This window comes from Actinia tenebrosa, unplaced genomic scaffold (genome assembly GCF_029948245.1).
Source record: "Actinia tenebrosa isolate PJP-AT-01 unplaced genomic scaffold, QUT_ActTen_1.0 PGA_scaffold0__85_contigs__length_37466705, whole genome shotgun sequence".
Taxonomy (NCBI): domain Eukaryota; kingdom Metazoa; phylum Cnidaria; class Anthozoa; order Actiniaria; family Actiniidae; genus Actinia; species Actinia tenebrosa.
In genome coordinates this window covers 30532324-30554807 of record NW_028292569.1, presented here as the reverse complement: position 1 = coordinate 30554807, position 22484 = coordinate 30532324, and the positions used below count along the sequence as shown (strand labels likewise).

Sequence of the window (22484 nt, the reverse complement as noted above, 5' to 3'; positions counted from 1 at the left end):
AATGCTTTTTTCCCAAAAATGGGCCAAAATGACCTATTTTGCATCCTCCATGAATGATGCATATCTTTTGAAAAGGTGTGAAAATGGGCCAAAATCGATCACAACCATGGGCTATAGTCCATGCTTTTAGACCGAAAATGACCCAAAATAACCCATTTTGCATCATTCATAACATATGCATATCTTTTCAAAAAGTATGAAAATGGGCCAAAATCGATCAAAACCATGGGCTATAGTCCATGCCTTTTCCCCAAAATTTGGCCAAAATGACCTATTTTGCATCCTTTATAAATTATGCATATATTTTGAAAAGGTGTGAAAATGGGCCAAAATGAACTATTTTGCATACTTTATAAATTATACATATCTTTTCAAAAGGTGTGAAAATGGGCCACAATCGATCAAAACCATGGGCTATAGTCCATGCTTTTGGCCGAAAATAGGCCAAAATGACCTATTTTGCATCTTTCGTGAGTTATGCATATTTTTTCAAAAGGTGTGAAAATCGGCGAAAATCGATCAAAACCATGGGCTATAGTCCATGCTTTTTGCCCAAAAATGACCCAAAATGACCTATTTAGCACTCTTCATAAATTATGCATATCTTTTGAAAAGGTGTGAAAATGGGCCAAAATCGATCACAACCATGGGCTATAGTCCATGCTTTTAGACCGAAAATGACCCAAAATAACCCATTTTGCATCATTCATAACATATGCATATCTTTTGAAAAGGTGTGAAAATGGGCAAAAATCGATCAAAAACATGGGCTATAGTCCATGCTTTTTGTCCGAAAATAGGCCAAAATGACCTATTTTGCATCATTCATAACTTGTGGTTATCTTTTCAAGAGGTGTGAAAATGGACCAAAATCGATCAAAACCATGGGCTATAGTCCATGCTTTTTGCCCGAAAATGGGCCAAAATGAGCTATTTTGCATCCTTCATGAACTATGCATATCTTTTCAAAAGGTATGAAAATGGGCCAAAATCGATCAAAACCATGAGCTATAGTCCATGCTTTTTGCCCAAAAATGGGTAGAAATGGCTTATTTTGAATCCTTCATGAATTATGCATATCGTTTCAAAAGGTGTGAAAAAGGGCCAAAGGCCATCAAAACCATGGGCTATAGTCCATGCTTTTTGCCCAAAAATGACCCAAAATGACCTATTTTGCATCCTTAATAAATTATGCATATCTTTTGAAAAGGTGTGAAAATGGGCCAAAATCCAAAAAAACCATGGGCTATAGTCCATGCTTTTTGCCCGAAAATGACCCAAAATGACCTATTTTGCACCCTTTATAAATTATGCCTATCTTTTCAAAAGTTGTGAAAATGGGCCAAAATCCATCAAAACCATGGGCTATAGTCCATGCTTTTAGACCAAAAATGGTCCAAAATGACCTATTTTGCATCCTTTATAAATTATGCATATCTTTTGAAAAGGTGTGAAAATGGGCAAAAATCGATCAAAACCATGGGCTATAGTCCATGCTTTTTGTCCGAAAATAGGCCAAAATGACCTATTTTGCATCATTCATAACTTGTGGTTATCTTTTCAAGAGGTGTGAAAATGGACAAAAATCGATCAAAACCATGGGCTATAGTCCATGCTTTTTGCCCAAAAATGGGCCAAAATGACCTATTTTTCATCCTTCATGAACTATGCATATCTTTTCAAAAGGTGTGAAAATAGGCCAAAATCGATCAAAACCATGAGCTATAGTCCATGCTTTTTGCCCAAAAATGGTTAAAAATGGCTTATTTTGCATCCCTCATGAATTATGCATATCTTTTCACAAGGGCTATAGTCCATGCGTTTTCCCGAAAATGGGCCAAAATGACCTATTTTGCATCCCTCATGAATTATGTATATCTTTTCACAAGGGCTATAGTCGATGCGTTTTCCCGAAAATGGGCCAAAATGACCTATTTTGCATCCCTCATGAATTATGCATATCTTTTCACAAGGGCTATAGTCCATGCGTTTTCCCGAAAATGGGCCAAAATGACCTATTTTGCATCCCTCATGAATTATGCACATCTTTTCACAAGGACTATAGTCCATGCGTTTTCCCGAAAATGGGCCAAAATGACCTATTTTGCATCCTTCATGAATTATGTATATCTTTTCAAAAGGTGTGAAAATAGGCCAAAATCGATCAAAACTATGGGCGATAGTCTATGCTTTTAGCCCGAAAATGACCGAAAATGACCTATTTTGCACCCTTTATAAATTATGCATATTTTTTCAAAAGGTGTGAAAATGGGCCAAAATCGATCAAAACCATGGGCTATAGTCCATGCTTTTTGCCCAAAAATGACCCAAAATGACCTATTTTGCATCCTCCATGCATTATGCATATCTTTTGAAAAGGTGTGAAAATGGGCCAAAATCGATCAAAACCATGGGCTATAGTCCATGCTTTTTGCCCAAAAATGACCCAAAATGACCTATTTTGCATCCTTTATAAATTATGCATATCTTTTCAAAAGGTGTGAAAATGGGACAAAATCCATCAAAACCATGGGCTATAGTCCATGCTTTTTGCCCAAAAATGTGTAAAAATGACATATTTTGCGTCCTTCATAAATTATGCATATCGTTTCAAAAGGTGTGAAAATGGGCCAAAATCGATCAAAACCATGGGCTATAGTCCATGCTTTTAGACCAAAAAAGACCCAAAAAGACTTATTTTGCATCCTTTATAAATTATGCATATCTTTTTAAAAGGTGTGAAAATAAGCAAAAATCGATCAAAAACATGGGCTATAGTCCATGCTTTTTGTCCGAAAATAGGCCAAAATGACCTATTTTGCATCTTTCATAACTTGTGGTTATCTTTTCAAGAGGTGTGAAAATGGACCAAAATCGATCAAAACCATGGGCTATAGTCCATGCTTTTTGCCCGAAAATGGGCCAAAATGAGCTATTTTGCATCCTTCATGAACTATGCATATCTTTTCAAAAGGTGTGAAAATGTGCCAAAATCGATCAAAACCATGAGCTATACTCCATGCTTTTTGCCCAAAAATGGGTAGAAATGGCTTATTTTGAATCCTTCATGAATTATGCATATCGTTTCAAAAGGTGTGAAAATGGGCCAAAATCGATCAAAACCATGGGCTATAGTCCATGCTTTTTGCCCAAAAATGACCCAAAATGACCTATTTTGCATCCTTTATAAATTATGCATATCTTTTCAAAAGGTGTGAAAATGGGTCAAAATCCATCAAAACCATGGGCTATAGTTCATGCTTTTTGCCCAAAAATGTGTAAAAATGACATATTTTGCGTCCTTCATAAATTATGCATATCGTTTCAAAAGGTGTGAAAATGGGCCAAAATCGATCAAAACCATGGGCTATAGTCCATGCTTTTAGACCAAAAAAGACCCAAAAAGACTTATTTTGCATCCTTTATAAATTATGCATATCTTTTTAAAAGGTGTGAAAATAAGCAAAAATCGATCAAAAACATGGGCTATAGTCCATGCTTTTTGTCCGAAAATAGGCCAAAATGACCTATTTTGCATCTTTCATAACTTGTGGTTATCTTTTCAAGAGGTGTGAAAATGGACCAAAATCGATCAAAACCATGGGCTATAGTCCATGCTTTTTGCCCGAAAATGGGCCAAAATGAGCTATTTTGCATCCTTCATGAACTATGCATATCTTTTCAAAAGGTGTGAAAATGTGCCAAAATCGATCAAAACCATGAGCTATACTCCATGCTTTTTGCCCAAAAATGGGTAGAAATGGCTTATTTTGAATCCTTCATGAATTATGCATATCGTTTCAAAAGGTGTGAAAAAGGGCCAAAGGCCATCAAAACCATGGGCTATAGTCCATGCTTTTTGCCCAAAAGTGACCCAAAATGACCTATTTTGCATCCTTAATATATTATGCATATCTTTTGAAAAGGTGTGAAAATGGGCCAAAATCCGACAAAACCATGGGCTATAGTCCATACTTTTTGCCCGAAAATGACCCAAAATGACCTATTATGCACCCTTTATAAACTATGCCTATCTTTTCAAAAGGTGTGAAAATGGGCCAAAATCCATCAAAACCATGGGCTATAGTCCATGCTTTTTTCCCAAAAATGACCCAAAATGACCTAATTTGCATCCTTTATAAATTATGAATATCTTTTGAAAAGGTGTGAAAATGGGCCAAAATCGATCAAAACCATGGGCTATAGTCCATGCTTTTTGCCCGAAAATGGGCCAAAATGAGCTATTTTGCATCCTTCATGAACTATGCATATCTTTTTAAAAGGTGTGAAAATGGGCCAAAATCGATCAAAACCATGAGCTATACTCCATGCTTTTTGCCCAAAAATGGGTAGAAATGGCTTATTTTGAATCCTTCATGAATTATGCATATCGTTTCAAAAGGTGTGAAAAAGGGCCAAAGGCCATCAAAACCATGAGCTATAGTCCATGCTTTTTGCCCAAAAATGACCCAAAATGACCTTTTTTGCATCCTAATAAATTATGCATATCTTTTGAAAAGGTGTGAAAATGGGCCAAAATCCAACAAAACCATGGGCTATAGTCCATACTTTTTGCCCGAAAATGACCCAAAATGACCTATTTTGCTCCCTTTATAAATTATGCCTATCTTTTCAAAAGGTGTGAAAATGGGCCAAAATCCATCAAAACCATGGGCTATAGTCCATGCTTTTTGCCCAAAAATGACCCAAAATGACCTAATTTGCATCCTTTATAAATTATGAATATCTTTTGAAAAGGTGTGAAAATGGGCCAAAATCGATCAAAACCATGGGCTATAGTCCATGCTTTTTGCTCAAAAATGACCCAAAATGACCTATTTTGCATCCTTTATAAATTATGAATATGTTTTCAAAAGGTGTGAAAATCGGCGAAAATCGATCAAAACCATGGGCTATAGTCCATGCTTTTTACCCGAAAATGACCCAAAATGACCTATTTTGCATCCTTTATGAATTATGAATATCTTTTCAAAAGGTGTGAAAATCGACCAAAATCCATCAAAACCATGGGCTATAGTCCATGCTTTTAGCCCAAAAATGACCCAAAATGACCTATTTTGCATCTTTTATAAATTACTCCTATCTTTTGAAAAGGTGTGAAAATGGGCCAAAATCGATCAAAACCATGGTCTATAGTTCATGCTTTTTACCCGAAAATGACCCAAAATGACCTATTTTGCATCCTTTATAAATTATGAATATCTTTTGAAAAGGTGTGAAAATTGGCCAAAATCGATCAAAACCATGGGCTATAGTCCATGCTTTTTGCCCAAAAATGACCCAAAATGACCTATTTTGCATCCTTTATAAATTATGAATATCTTTTCAAAAGGTGTGAAAATGGGCCAAAATAGATCAAAACCATGGGCTATAGTCCATGCTTTTTGCCCAAAAATGACCCAAAATGACCTATTTTGCATCCTTTATAAATTATGAATATCTTTTGAAAAGGTGTGAAAATGGGCCAAAATAGATGAAAACCATGGGCTATAGTCCATGCTTTTTACCCGAAAATGACCCAAAATGACCTATTTTGCATCCTTTATAAATTATGAATATCTTTTGAAAAGGTGTGAAAATAGGCCAAAATCGATCAAAACCATGGGCTATAGTCCATGCTTTTTGCCCAAAAATAACCCAAAATGACCTATTTTGCATCCTTTATAAATTATGAATATCTTTTCAAAAGGTGTGAAAATGGGCCAAAATAGATCAAAACCATGGGCTATAGTCCATGCTTTTTGCCCGAAAATGAACCAAAATGAACTATTTTTCAACATTTATAAATTATGAATATCTTTTCAAAAGGTGTGAAAATGGGCCAAAATAGATCAAAACCATGGGCTATAGTCCATGCTTTTTGCCCAAAAATGAACCAAAATGAACTATTTTGCAACCTTTATAAATTATGAATATCTTTTCAAAAGGTGTGAAAATGGGCCAAAATAGATCAAAACCATGGGCTATAGTCGAAGCTTTTTGCCCGAAAATGACCCAAAATGACCTATTTTGCACCCTTTATAAATTATGCCTATCTTTTCAAAAGGTGTGAAAATGGGCCAAAATCGATCAAAACCATGGGCTATAGTCCATGCTTTTTGCCCAAAAATGACCCAAAATGACCTATTTTGCATCCTTTATAAATTATGAATATCTTTTGAAAAGGTGTGAAAATGGGCCAAAATCGATCAAAACCATGGGCTATAGTCCATGCTTTTTGCCCAAAAATGTGTAAAAATGACCTATTTTGCATCCTTTATAAATTATGAATATCTTTTCAAAAGGTGTGAAAATGGGCCAAAATCCATCAAAACCATGGGCTATAGTCCATGCTTTTTGCCCGAAAATGACCCAAAATGACCTATTTTGCCCCCTTTATAAATTATGAATATCTTTTCAAAAGGTGTGAAAATGGGCCGAAATCCGTAAAAACTATGGGCTATAGTCCATACTTTTTGCCCAAAAATGACCCAAAATGACCTATTTTGCATCCTTTATAAATTATGAATATCTTTTCAAAAGGTGTGAAAATTGGCCAAAATCGATCAAAACTATGGGCTATAGTCCATGCGTTTTGCCCGAAAATGGGCCAAAATTACCTATTTTGCATCCTTTATAAATTATGGATATCTTTTCAAAAGGTGTGAAAATGGGCCAAAATGAACTATTTTGCATCCTTTATAAATTATACATATCTTTTCAAAAGGTGTGAAAATTGGCCAAAATCGATCAAAACCATGGGCTATAGTCCATGCTTTTTCCCGAAAATGGGCCAAAATGACCTATTTTGCATCCCTCATGAATTATGCATATCTTTTCACAAGGGCTATAGTGCATGCGTTTTTCCCGAAAATGGGCCAAAATGACCTATTTTGCATCCTTCATGAATTATGTATATCTTTTCAAAAGGTGTGAAAATAGGCCAAAATCTATCAAAACCATGGGCTATAGTCCATGCTTTTAGCCCGAAAATTACCCAAAATGACCTATTTTGCATCATTCATAACTTATGGATATCTTTTCAAAAGGTGTGAAAATGGACCAAAATCGATCAAAACCATGGGCTATAGTCCATGCTTTTAGCCCGAAAATGACCCAAAATGACCTATTTTGCATCCTTTATGAATTATGCATATCTTTTCAAAAGGTGTGAAAATGGGCCAAAATCGATCAAAACCATGGGCTATAGTCCATGCTTTTTGCCCGAAAATGGCCCAAAATGACGTGTTTTGCATCCTTTACAAATTATACATATGTTTTCGAAAGGTGTGAAAATGGGCCAAAATCCATCAAAACCATGGGCTATAGTCCATGTTTTATGCCCGAAAATGGCCCAAAATGAGGTATTTTGCATCCTTCATAAATTATGCATAACTTTTCAAAAGGTGTGAAAATCGGCCAAAATCGATCAAAACCATGGGCTATAGTCCATGCTTTTTGCCCGAAAATGACCCAAAATGACGTATTTTGCATCCTTTATAAATTATACATATGTTTTCGAAAGGTGTGAAAATGGGCCAAAATCCATCAAAACCATGGGCTATAGTCCATGTTTTATGCCCGAAAATGGCCCAAAATGAGGTATTTTGCATCCTTCATAAATTATGCATAACTTTTCAAAAGGTGTGAAAATCGGCCAAAATCGACCAAAACCATGGGCTATATAGTCCATGATTTATGCTCAAAAATGGCCCAAAATGACCTTTTTTGCATCGTTCATAAATTATGCATATCTTTTCAAAAGGTGTGAAAATTGACCAAAATCGATCAAAACCATGAAAAACGGCACGAGATGACTTAATTTGTATTACTTTTGAATAATTTATTTTCTCCAAAAGGTGTCAAAATATTGTATTTTGACTTCATTTAATAATCACTGTTTTATGGAAAAGTTTTGAAAGGGGGTCAAGCAGCGGTAGTATTGGTGTGAGAAGTGTTTTCTATTATTTTCGTAAAGCATCAAGATTTTTTTAATGAATGAAGCTTTTACATGTCTTCTAATATATTAACATATTTGACATCATTTATAAGTTGTTAACATAAGGTTATTGCGTTACATGTAAATTTGATGAAATGTAACGCAATAAACCATGAAGATATCTTTATTTAAAAGACAAAAGATGGATTGAAAGTAGAGTATTTAACTTATCGTGGATGAACAAACACAGTACACTGTCGTGAGAACTTGCATATGATTATTGGAGTGCATCCGGGATCTGTCATGTGGAACAGTATAAATACGATGCTATAAATTATTGGTATGTTCCCACGACCCTTTGCTTGTCTTCACATCAATCAACCGAGACCATACCATTTAGTATTACGTATTTATCTTACTGCTACATCACACACAATCACGTTTGAAGCCTACAAGAAGCCTTGTTCTGAGCTCTACCTGCATAAACTGTTCATTTAAAGACTTCCATAACTTTGGTGGCCAACTAAAAACGCTAAGGAGAGGGGAAAGAAACATCAAGAAATCAGTTTTCAGGTATGGAAAAAGTTATATTTCATACTCAATTTGGAATCCATGAAGTTCTGTTCACATTCAATGAAGTTGGCCTTAAAAAATAACGAAACATCAGGCCACACAAAAAATATCATTAAACAGTTAATGTCAATAATTGGTTATGTTTTATAGACAGCGTTCATGAATGCGAAGCAACATTTTCTCTTCATTACCCACATCAAGACGATATTTCCATGAAATGTTCTACACTGTCAATTGAGCAACTAATCGAGACGTTAAAATCACATCTTTTCCATAATAAGATATATATCCATTAAGTTTTTAAAAGTTAATCAAGTGCTCAAGTTCAGTTTGGCAATGTTGTCATTATGCCAAGGTCACGGGCGGGCATCATCATAGCTGGATAATGAACTTCATCATCAAGGTCCAACACCAAAAATTGAACACCATTTTATAGAATTCACTTGTTCGGATTAAGAAAGAGCTGCTTTTACTAAGAACTGAGCGCAGCTTTCACTTTGACGTAGTTACATCAGTGCGGAAGGTCAAAGTCTTAAATAATCTTGACGTGTTTTTTTGGTAAAGATTTAGAACTTTGGATTTACATTGGAAATAATGTTAAGAATTTGTTTTAGGCTTATTGGCTTATTGAAGTTACCAAGAAATGATCTCCTACTGGTGTTCTCGCTTGACGTCATATGATTGATGTACTGTACTGTGACGCACTGATTACATCTGTCACAGTCAATTACTCTATATATGACGTCGTTACTGTACACGTTGATTATCTGAAACACGACCAACAAATATGACATCAAATATTCACCACCATCATGTAAAACAACATCAAACACTGAACTATCATCAAATAATCACCATCATCATGAAAAACAACATCAAACACTATCCCCTAAACAAACACCCAACAACACCCAACGACAAACACTCAACAACAACCACAAATAACATGATCCGACATTCAAAAGCACCACAAAATCAAATAACCATCATCCCTTCAACAAACATTCAGCTGGATAGCCACCACTGGCAAAGCGACATGTAATAGCTCACGAGCAAACACAGCTGTCACCGAGACTGGAAAAAAAAACCACAATATAGTTAAATAAAAGTAAATAAGGTGCAAGATTCAGTCATGCAAGTCTTGCCATATTTAGCCGAGATACACTGTGCAATATTCTCTGTGATGCTGCTGCGTCAACATAAAGAGATAGTTGCGCTTGCTCTCTAGATGAAGATAGCCTAATGTGTCGGTGACCTGAAAACAGGCAAATCATTACCTAAAGTACAAATTACTTGTAATTCTTCTGGAGATTACCGCAACTGACATTAGTTGACACTACACCGACGCGTTCACTTCTAAAAACCCTGCGTCTCAAAAGATAGCCGCAGGAATAATTGCATGGCGTATATGCGCACATAACTGATTTAATCTGCACATTACTAGTATGATTGATATACGAATATTGCGTCCTTTCATTGAAGGAAATGATAACAGGTGGTCATCACCCTTGAATTGGCCCGGCGTTCATGCTGACAATGGATCAACACAGCACACGAACCAATGCCTAAAGCTAAACGACGAGCCAAGTCATCAAAGAGTGAGTACAACCAACAAACACTACAGTTATCTTTACTTTTAATGATTGCTTAACCGCCCTCGTCTGAAAATTCTAGCAAAGGTTTCCCATGGGCTTCGATTCCTGGACTTGGCAAATAACGTTTGTTTGGTCTCTCCCATGATTTGATGGTTTACCTCCACGCACTAAAAAGACTAAAAACGTTAAATTCCAATTCGGTCTGTGAGTTAGCCATGCCCTGCCTTAGATCAGCCCAGAGGGTGTTTCAGGGTTCCATACGATTTTTAAAATGTGCTTCGGGTAATTGAGAAAGGTTTGCAAGAAACAGCGTGGAGTGGAACCCATTTCGAGAAGAACACGCACAGACACATGAAAACAAAAATCGCTCATTAGCGGGTCATTTTTGTTAATCAGCAAACGTTGATGCTTGACGAATACGTGATCCTTGATTGTGTGCCTACGTTCCCTTTGGTCAGCATCATGGTTACACTAGTACAGCAACTAACTAAATCTTCAACTGTTTGATATCCCTGCATCCAACAAAACATTCGCATTTTTATGATGAAGACCAAAATGAATGCATGATCAGCGAACAAGATACACTAAATGTCAAAACCAGAGAATTATCATTATTACTGCGCATGCTTGACCAAATGTATGTCGTTGAGCATGCGCAATAAGTATGGGGGCTGGGCTCGAGTTTAGTACTCTACCAGCAAAGTGCATGCTCTGCCAAACCGACCACTGACCAACAGGGGTGAAACCATATCATTTTATTATTTTTTTCTTCGCGCGCCGCCATCTTGTGCTGCAGTGTAGTTACTTTGAAGGGCTTCTTCACACTACTCTAAACTTTATTCCTTTATTTTACCAAGATAAAATATGCCGGCGCCAGACAAGTTAAAAGGTGTCACTAAAGCCGCCATACTATTAACTATAAAAGTACCTGACAATTACCTGGACAGAGCGCATGTCTAACCCTCTCGCTATACCGGCTTACAGGCCTCTAAATACTCTAGACATCTGTGTATGTAATGCTGAACACGTACATTACCACTGAGGGCGGGTGGGCAGAAAGGAATAAGAAAATGAAACCAGAAAATATAATAAATCATCCTTTTAACTAGTTAGTTAAGAATAAAAATATTATAACGTATATTTGGTTTGTTTCTAATAAATGAAATTTAGCTCATTTTTAGGATATCATTAGAATATTATATCTTTATTTTAAAATTGTTTTTCTTCGGGATTCATTCTCTTTAGGATTTACGTTAAACTGCATTTTACTCCAACGAAACGTCAGTATTGCCTCAAACATTTTTACACGTCTAATTGTCCTTCTTATTCCGTCGGTGTTTGTCAATGAAACCGGCGAATGATTCAAATCAGCCCGTCTTTAACCACACAGAAAGATAAATATTGACTCGATAACCGGCACTGCCTGCCTAAGGTCTGTCTAAACTAGTAGAATTATACTGGATGATAAAACTACTGATTCGCTTCGCTTGTGGAGTCTAGCCAGCTAGAGTACCTACGTGAAATCACCAGTTGGAACCGGTTGGTGTGCTTGGCCTGTCTTTTTAACTAAGAGATAACGAGATTGATATGCAACTAGTTATATTCAACGGGTAGAAATGATGGTGACAAGATAAGTGCTGATGATGATGTCCAACAGATAACGACAAGTACAATATTGTTATAGCATTGCAGTTCCTTAATCGATATTCGCTTTCCATTCTCTTCAGTTCGATAAACAAAGGGCTGAAATGCGAGTAAACTTTGACCAACGTTTAATCACAACTAAATCAAACGACTCATCGAAAATATAATACCTCTCAACCAAACTGGCTGAAATATGAGGAAAAAAAAGTGTTTCGTGGGCGTTTGTTTTTAACGAAATTGTTTCTACAATTGAATTCATTAGCTTTTCAAAAACATATTTTTGATGTGTTTATTAAAATAATATTTTGGCTAGACGTTCTTTTTCAACACAAGCTTGGCTTATTTTTCTCAATGGTATATATCCTATCTGGGTTATACTTATATCTTTTTACCATAGTATAACAAACAGTTGGGTATTTATAATGATTAGCGGGTCATTTTATTCAATCGTTTTGTTAGTTCGTCGTTAACACACAGATCCACACGTCTTTCTTATCAGGAAAAATGAATACCAATTCAGTTTCGTTATCAGACTCAGCCGACTTTATACACATCTATTATTGGAATCAACCAAAACACAAGTTAGCGCATTAAAAATTACATTAACAAAAGCAAGTTAGAGAGAATCGCTTTTAATCTGTTTTTGGCTTAGAAATAAGTGAAGATTAAGCAACATGTCATGGCTTTAACTATTCTATAGTAGTATTTGAACTAAAGCTAGCTACTACGCGGTCTTTATTGGATCATAACGCATGACTTTCTTATGATACACCCTCGACATTTGGGTACAAAGCAGGTTTACTGGTTTCTTTTTTCGATATGTTCGTTGAAAACTCTTAGAGCTTAAGTATTGAAAATATGCACAAATGACCGGAAATGTAATGTATTCCGGACTTGAACATAATATGTGTATAATAGTCAGCTAGTTAGATCTCTTAGCTTCTGTTAGCCAGTGTGTTTCTTTGTTTGAAAGATTTATTCCCGTGAGATAAAAGTCCTCAACAACAGCTGACCGATTTCCACCGATTAGATTCTACTATTGTAGCTCAGCCAATCAAATCATTCGCTTTCCCCCTGCTATTGACCAGTGCACATGTTAGACGATCTCATAAATATTCATAAGTCGCCAACGAGTCGCGTGTAGCTATTGTTATCACAGGGTTATTTGTAAATAACTTCCATATATGGAAGAGGTTAATGTTCTCACGAGCCTCAGATTGCAGGAAATGTTCCCACGATCATAAAGGCAAAGTATCGTGGACATCGCATCGACATTGTACTTAGGATTGTCCCCGCTTCTAGTAGGACGGGATTCCTCTTGGCACTACTTATCTGCAAGTATTTCTTCTGCAAACTTACCTTGTAGCCTGTTGAAACTCACCGTAAATTCAAACTTCGGGGGAAAACTTTAGTGATAAATTAATTGAAGTCTTGAGCTCGGACTGAACACGTTTTCTGAGTCAATGGGGTCTTGTTTCTTCACAACACATCGCATCGTTTAGAGGGTAATTATATTCTTTGGTAAAGAAGGTATTTAAGATAAACTTCTACTATTTGGCTATGTTTTTGGTTCAAGATTTGGTTGTTTACGAGCGTAAATCGTAGGGAACAGCTACGACTTCTCTTTATCTTTACCAGTCGTTCGTTTGTTCACCTTTCTAGGTCAGCTAATGTGTACATGATCAAAGGACATTAGTTGGTATTCAATCGGAATCCAACTTTTTCACCTCAAGAGGATAAAATCTAGCAAAGGAATCAAACTTCGAAGTTGGGTCCAATGCGTAGAACAGCACCAAGTTTGACTTCTCCTCTCCCTCGGCATGCCATCAAACGTTTTCATCTCGATCCTTCCTACAATACAAACGATCTCACTTCAGGCTCTAACAACGACTCCATCGATACAACAGTATATCAACCACATATATCAGCCAATCTTACTGGGAATTTTTCTAGTAATAACGACAATCACTGCGATCGTAAGTATTAACCGTGAAACGTTGCTCATTTCCTGATCTGAAGTCTTGTCCATTGCGTTGGTTGAAACCGAACACCGTTCAACCACAGACCAAGCAACTCTACTATTATTTACCAAATAACGCGCTAAAATCCAATGTTTGATCTCTCGTAAAAGGTTTCCGATCGTCGAATCCTTACTTGTCTTGTATGTGTTTATATAGCTTTGACATCTATTGAAATAAGAATAATCTATGTATGGTTTGTATCCTCGTGTATCATGTATCTTCAAGCAAACTACTCGCTATAAACATTCTAATTATAAAGTGTGGGAAAGTAAGATGGTTTTTTCTCACGCGGCCCATGTACTTTAAACGATTTCAAATACCTACTTAAATACAAATTTAAATACTTAACGATCGTAAAACGACTGTTTATTTCCAAAAGAAATAAAGAATCTTTGACAATCAAAGCATGTGCTGGTATAAATTTGATTGCGTAGAAGTAAAAAAAAACTAGATTCGCTTTAATAGTAATCGTTCACGGACCGCTTGCAGCATAGTATCGGATACTAATTAAATCATTTCGTTATTTCTACCGTAAAAATTGGACTTCTAAATCGCAGGACTCAGACACTTATATCTATATAAATGTTAGGTTAACGAAAGGTTTTTCAGACTTTTATATTTTTAAGTTATTTTCAATGCTATTTTTCTTATTCTTGAATTGTTTTACGAATGCGGCAATCTATTAGTCAGAAACGTTCTGCTTGCTAGTGTAGCATGACTAACATTTATTTTTAGCTTTTACTTTATGTTAAGATTAATAATCATCAATAATTTTCATTAAATACTAATAAAAAATATTTTGTTGATCTAGAAATATTTATTTTGAAAGCGGTGGACTTATTAATCATTCATGCTATCATTTATTATTGATATTAAAACATTATTAATTGTAACATTTTATAAATGTATCCTCTCATATAATAATTGAAAAATATTATTTAGCTTATATATTTATCTATTAATTCTCTTATGTTTTTAGACACATTTTAGTACAAGTTTTACGAGTTTATTTAGGGCAGGAAAAGCCAGTTTACCTTGTTAACTTAGAGTCGTTTGTTTGTTATATAAACTGTCAGGTGTCAATAATACTGAGTCAACAATCCCCAGTCATTGAAAATACACAAAATAAGTTTAGTTAATCTAAATCTACTCTATTTGTGGTTTTCAACCATTCCCAAGAGGACCAAAAGACAAAGACATGGCGGCCATGCTGGTGGACAGATACAAAAGGACCTATGACAAGTCTTTTGTTAGAAGTCCACCAGATGACGTAATCAGAAAACAAAGGATATAAGAGAAAAATAGAATATTAACTACTGTTTATATGTACTGTATATATCTGCTGTATATATCAGGGATATTATATTTTTAACCAAGGGCCTTTGGTTCATGCATTGATGAAGAGTGGCAAACTTTCATCTCTGGCTTGATGTATCCTAAGAATACCCAGACCTGTGATATAGTGAACACTTTATATAACTACTATTTATGTTGTTTATGTAGGTAGGGGTCCTTACCATAGAGTTGGTGGAGGATATACACCAAAACATGGACGAGAAGCTCTAACCAGCCCAGAGGGTAGGGCACTGACACAGATAAACATGACGGCAGGTCAACCAAGCCCTCCTACAACACCATCTCCAACACCTGATGATGATGATAGATTACATAAAGACAGTTCTGCAAGGTAATAGAAATAAAACTATACAAATATTTTAGTGACTGAAACTAACAATAGGTTTTCCAAGGGGTGCATTGTGTAGTACCAGAAAATGTCCATACCTCTCCCATGGAGTGGGATAGAGATTTCTAAGGGGTGGGGAGGGTCTGAGGAGGGTATATTGTGTAGTACCAGAAAATATCCATACCTCCCCCATGGAGGGGATTGGAATTTGCAAGGGGTGGGGAGGGTCTTAGGAGGGCATATTGTGTAATTCACCAAAACTCCTCTAAAACTAGTTCATCATCTTTATACCTCCACCAATTCAAATTGTGAATGTAGGGTTAGGTGTGAGGAGCATACAGTTATCTGTGATGATATGAATGTTGGATATTATTGTGTTCAAGGTTTCCAATGTGTTCATATGTACCAACAAAACTAACCAAAGTAGCCATGGATATGTACTTAAACGAGGTTGTCAAGAGGAATGGACATCAGACTGTCGTTATTTTTCATGCAAAAGTTGCGCAAAAATCTTACGGAAATGAAAAAAGGTAGGCAGCACCTTCTCTTCCTGTAGTTAGTTGAGCAATCCTGGTAATATAACTACATACTTTAGGCTGACTATGATATAAGTGCATAATGATTAGCAAATATATTACATAGATTGGTTTGACTTCCATGCAAATTAACCTTTTAGCAACTACATGGAGTATTATGTATACAAACATTACTGTTTTTTCCCTTGTTTACTCAGTTAAAAGACTTCCTGTTATTAACAACTATACTCTATTTACTTGAAAAATCATGCAAATTCATGGCCTGGTCAAATTGGAATTATATACATGTAGAGTATAATTATTACATTTTGCAAAAAGTGAAAAAGCGGGGAACCCAGAGAAAATTAAGGGAGGGACCTAATAAACTCTTATCACATGTAACAGAGTGTGGAAATTGAACCTGAAAGCCCTGAGGGTATTCAGACAAGTGTACTACCATAACACCAGTCTTGATTCCCTTAAAGAGTTTTGTTTTTATTTCAATATTCAGGTTTTTCTGTCCACCTCCTTGTGTATATCTGTTTGGAGAAGGTTGGAGAAACAGGCAACAACTATTACAACAAGCTGGAGAAGACGATGGGAAAAGTCAGCCTGTAGCTTTCATAGGAATCGGCAACAATAATGAACAAGATATGCAACAATTATTAATAGAAGAAAAGGTGATATATTATATATATTCCGGTGTAGATAATGACAGAGATTAATGTACAGTTTAAAATATAAATATTACTTTTATCTTTCAGGGTTATGGTGCTGCTAAAACGTTATTTATTTCTGACTCAGATAAAAGAAAACACTTTGAATTATCAGTTAAGGTAAATAAAACATATTCTAGTTAGAAGAAAATGACTTCCTGAATTCATTATCATTGGGGAACCAAACCTTAAACCTTTAACAAGTGAATAAAACTATATAGTGTTTTGTACTAATATAAACTATAAACTAGGATGCACGGAAAAAGAGAAAGAAAATCAACTGATTATAAAACTGATTGACTCCAACGAAGGACTAACGTCCGAAATGTCAGTCTACTAACTTTCATACCTACGGTGATAAAATTATCTACTACGACACATTTGATTATAAAACCAACTACCCAAATTGGAAAAAAAAAATTTTTTAATTTGTACTTGAATTTAATAATTCTTGCACCTTGGATCTTTCAGTTACTTTATCCTAATGGAGATCATGTTGGTATATTCAACTCTAAAAGAATAAAGGTTTGTCATTTATTAAAAAATATAAAAAAATAACTTCAATTCAATCCTTTGTGAGTCAAAAGGGAGTGAGCCTTACTCTCTTGTTATTGTCTAATATTATCTGTCTTGCTATACTATAGGTTATATCAAAACCATCGAAGAAGAAACAGTCCTTAAAGAATGCAGATTGTAAGTTGTAAAATAGGTGTCTGATGAAATGGCAATGGTTTGCCTTTAGTTGTTACCATAGTAACAAAATGTTTCATACATAACCCATGCATACTTATTTATAGCATATCCTGACTTTTACTACTTGCTTATACCATATAATAATAATGTTATCCACAGTGTGTATCCAGTCTGGATCAACAGTAGCACTATTCAATAGGTTACGGTCACAGACAGTCAGTACAAGATACTTACATGTAGAGAATGGGAACTTCCATGCAAGCAGTCAACAATGGGGAGCATTTACTATTCATTTATGTGAGTAATGATTCATGATCATGGAAGAGAACGACATAATAGTAAAGAAACTCAGCTAAGATCATAAATGTCATCAACAGCAGCATTTATATAACCAGGTATTATTATGACCATTCATCATCAACATCACCAACATCCCCACCATCATCATCATCACTATCATGTATCATCAACATCATCATCATCGCTATCCTGTATCATCATCTGCATCTGACTATCATGTGTTACCATCATTATCATTACCAAGTGTCAACCATCATTACCATAGTGTCATTATCATTGACCATCATCATCATCATTACCAAACCATCGTTATCACCATCATCATTACCAAACCATCGTTATCACCATCATCATTACCAAACCATCGTTATCACCATCATCATTACCAAACCATCGTTATCACCATCATTACCAAACCATCGTTATCACCATCATCATTACCATTATCATCAGATCATTGCCATCAATCATCATTACCAGTGTCATTATCGCATCATCACCATTTTTATCATAACCAAGTGTCATTACTACCACCATCACCATCGTCATCACCATTATTATAACCATCATCACCATCATCATCACCATCATCATCACCATCATTCTCAACGTTGTTGTTTCATCTTGAAGTAAGTATTTTCTTAGTTTGATGAAGCGTTTGTTATTTTGTCTTTACTTAGTGGATGACGAAGAGAGTGAGAGTGAAGAGTTTACAGTAAGAGAAGGATACATTCACTATGGATCGACTGTTAAACTGGTGTGTTCAGTCACTGGAATGGCCCTGCCGAGACTGGTAAGTTCATCATCATCATCAACGCCAGGAGGCCAGGAAAATGTCTGTCATATGTTTGAACAGACAATTGATGAACACAATGGTTCATGGTCCAGATAAATAATGCAAGTTGTCGTTTTTGTTTGTAGATTGTAAGAAAAGTTGATAAGCAGACGGCATTATTAGATGCTGATGATCCTGTTTCACAGTTGCATAAGGTATGGATTTCATGACACCTGAAACTACACCTGTCTATATACACTAGTTGTGTGATAATTTGGACTATCCCATGAGGCACCATGTTCCATTAATCAGATCAATATTGTGGGAGATACTCAATACTGGGGTTAAAAATGCGTGTACCAATACATGAAAACCCTGGACAGGTCTGACTTTTGAGAATACACTAAGCCTGCAGTGCTGGAAGGGACAGTGGAACATTGAATATTCAAACAGATATAAGTGACTTATTTTACATTTTCCATGAATTACACTGCCTTATATAAAATGTATTTTCCATGGATTGTTTAGGTTGCCTTTTATATGAAAGACACGGAAAGAATGTATTTATGTTTATCACAAGAAAGAATAATCCAGTTCCAGGTAAAAGTTGCTGTTATTCTATTAGAAACTATATAAATATAAACTAATATTAATGAGATATATCTTGTTTCTCAGGCAACACCCTGTCCAAAAGAAGCCAACAAGGATATGATAAATGATGGTGCATCATGGACCATAATAAGCACAGGTAACCATGGTTTGAGTGCTGTAAGATTTTTGTGCTCACATCTATTCTGGTCTGAAAGGAAGCATGAGATTGTATCCCACTTCTGACACCATTTGATTACTAGACAACATCTTCAACATGTGTTTATAGGGATGCACATATTGACTAACTTTAGTGACACAGGGTCTCCAATGTGACACCATTGACCTTGTTTCTTTATGCTCTCATATATTACATCGACACTCCTCTCCAAACAGCTCTATGTATGCACAGGTCATCCTGTTTTGCTGGCTAACCAATATCTTGTTTCTTGTGATTACAGATAAAGCAGAATGCAGTTTTTATGAGGGGATGGGACCTGTAAGATCACCTGTTACTCCTGTACCAATAGTAAATCATCTGCAGGTATTAAACTATTAGTAATAATCTATAAATTACTTTTAAGTCAGATATCAAGTTACTATGACAGAAATTTACAAAGTATTGAATGTGAATCTCTAAATTTCTTTATAGCTTAATGGCGGCGGAGATGTGGCCATGTTGGAACTGACGGGAGAGAATTTCACAGCTAATCTTAAAGTATGGTTTGGCGATGTAGAAGCTGAGACAATGTACAGGTAAAGTACCCCAATTCCTACCACAATGCTACTGTCAGTGTCTGGCTTCCAAAGTATGTAGATACAAGGAAAAGATCACTGTAAAGTTTTCAACTAATTAATATCGTATCAATTCTCTATATTTCAGGTGTGGGGAGAGTCTACTTTGTGTGGTACCAGATATATCGGCCATTCGTGGAGGCTGGAGATTTGTACGGCAGCCCACAGAGGTAGCAGTTACCCTGGTTCGGTGTGATGGTGTTATATACCCCACCGGTCTAACCTTTACCTATACACCTGAACCAGTGGAACGACCACCCTTGCCAGTAGCAGAATCAGTTATCAGAGGAGAACTATAGTTTTATACTCAAGCTATATTGGTTATCCATTATCACGTGCACATTAATATTCACCCCAAAGAAGTATGTTAGGGTTGATTTGGTTTTGATAACCTGCTCTCTTGTGATTATCATGGATGATCAGTAACCTTGGCAACATACAGTAAATTTGGCAACATACAGTAACCTTGGCAACATACAGTAACCTTGGCAACATACAGTAACCTTGGCAACATGCAGTAACTTTGGCAACATACAGTAACCTTGGCAACATGCAGTAACCTTGGCAACATACAGTAACCTTGGCAACATACAGTAACCTTGGCAACATACAGTAACCTTGGCAATGTACAGTAACTTTGGCAACATACAGTATCCTTGGCAACATACAGTAACCTTGGCAATGTACAGTAACCTTGGCAATGTACAGTAACCTTGGCAATGTACAGTAATCTTGATTGACGATGTAAGGTCAACATTTTTATGAATCCCAAGAAGTAGAGATCATATCATATTTCTAAGCAAAATATAAAGACTGTTCTTAAGCAATGGACAAGAGATTAAAGCTTCAAACTAGCTTCTGTTTAGAAATATAGTGTACATACTTGAGATATACAATATGGAAATACAGTCTGTGGAATGTGGATGGTTCATGTGACATAGAATACTTCCATTATAATGTAGCTCCTATAATTATTTGCCATGAAATAGTCTTTACTGTATAGTAGAAATGGCAGAGTTTTAAGGAAGGGATTTTGAAACATAGTTTAGGCACCAAATTTATGAGAGGTAACTATTATTATCATGTACAGTACATTTGATAAATTTAGCACCACTTGACTTGGATAGGATAAGGAAATTGTGTAAGAAATGTTTTCATTCAATATGAAAAGAATATTTTTTCATCTTGTTTACTTAAGTATACAGATATGGCAAACACTAAAATTGTTTTTTTTCTAAGACAACCGTTTCCTCGTTTACTCAGGCATTACACTAACCATGGACTTATTCAGCATATGTAAGCACTCATTCTTTAAGATATACTGTATATAGGCTCTTATATTCTTTCTTTATGTTCAGTTTTGCTTTAAGGTATTTACTCTTTAAGATAAGTTAAAATAATGTTAACTTATGGGTTAATACGGTGCTTACCATTTAAGTCCATCCAGTTGGAAATCCATTTGCTAATGGTAAAAGAAAGATCTGGAAATTTAGACTTACGACAGAAACGGAGAAAGAGTGGGGGAAAATGGATTACCTCAATTGGAAGACTGAGTTTTCTGTAACTTTCCCTCGATTGGAATGACACATTAATAAATTATTGTTTTCCAACTGGAACTGTTTTATTTTCTGGGGTAAATGGTAAGCACAGCCAAGCTGTTCATTAATCTTTCCTATTATAATATCCTCTATCACTCACAGACACCTGGGAATAAATTTTGTTGTTTAGGTTTCATAATATCTAATACCCCATTCACACCTAAACGTGTTTAGTTAAACTATGTTTTCATTAGGAAAAAAATTGAGAAACTGGAAACCTACAATATAATGAAACTTTGTAAAATATTATTAGAGCAAGACAAAGGATAGCTTACATGCATTATTTCACCAAATATTGTGCTCGTAGATAGTTTTTCAAACCTGTTTAGTTAAACCACTTTAAAACATGTTAAGCCTTGGTGTGAATGGGGTATTAGACATGTTTAGTAAACTGCAATAGTGTAGCGAAGACAAGCATTAGTGTTAGTGTATTATAACTACATAAAGTAATGTATCCAAGCTAGTCTTGTAAGATTAAGCAAGCACAGAACCAATGGCCAGTATCTGGCTTTAAGTATATTCAGCTAAGCGAATTAATACATTTATTATTTTTTGGTTGATATTCAAATCAGTTGATGTCCATTCTCAGAACCCCCAAGGTATCCCATGATTCCTCTTGATCTGTCTTGAAATCAAGGGACCTCTTTGATGTATCAATCTAAGCATTGAGAACGAAGGTATTTTTCTTTAATATTACAATAAGTAATGTCACTTCTTTAGTTTATGTAAATAAAACGAAAGAAAATAGTTGTATTTTATTCACACGAGCCTATATGAACACAAAAATCATGCAGAGATCTAAACTAAACTATCAAACAGATTAATCATTCGTTGTTTTAACTAACGTGTCTTGTCTGTCATGTCTTATTAAACACAAATGAAACGCTTTTCTCCTCGTTTCTTTCCTCTAAAATTCATTAAAATAGCTAGAAAACAACTGATAATATGCTTACCGATCATTTGGTGTCCCTAGGTAGTAGATAAGAGGTATTTTCATGTTTTTTTACAGACAAGACAAGATGGCGCACTTCAGCTTTTAAAATCCAAT

At 35.6% G+C, this 22484-nt stretch overlaps 1 protein-coding gene across 4 annotated transcripts; it reads left to right on the top strand.

Moving 5' to 3' along the window:
• The first annotated feature begins 8308 nt into the window (after positions 1 to 8308).
• Positions 8309 to 22183, top strand: LOC116302801 (recombining binding protein suppressor of hairless). 4 transcript variants are annotated; one of them, XM_031712176.2, is made up of 16 exons: positions 8309 to 8512; positions 9995 to 10110; positions 15276 to 15459; positions 15840 to 15986; positions 16483 to 16651; positions 16736 to 16807; positions 17159 to 17212; positions 17332 to 17380; positions 17540 to 17677; positions 18361 to 18473; positions 18602 to 18670; positions 18984 to 19055; positions 19131 to 19203; positions 19505 to 19587; positions 19696 to 19799; positions 19927 to 22183. In XM_031712176.2, exons 2-16 carry the CDS (start codon positions 10074 to 10076, stop codon positions 20135 to 20137), a joined length of 1575 nt encoding a protein of 524 aa, XP_031568036.1. In that variant the 5' UTR covers positions 8309 to 8512; positions 9995 to 10073; the 3' UTR covers positions 20138 to 22183. The 4 variants fall into 4 exon arrangements, with proteins under 4 accessions (XP_031568036.1, XP_031568035.1, XP_031568034.1 ...); XM_031712175.2 differs by lacking the exons at positions 8309 to 8512; positions 9995 to 10110 and adding exons at positions 12909 to 13085; positions 13414 to 13727; XM_031712174.2 differs by lacking the exons at positions 8309 to 8512; positions 9995 to 10110 and adding exons at positions 12909 to 13256; positions 13414 to 13727.
• Positions 22184 to 22484: the final 301 nt, after the last annotated feature.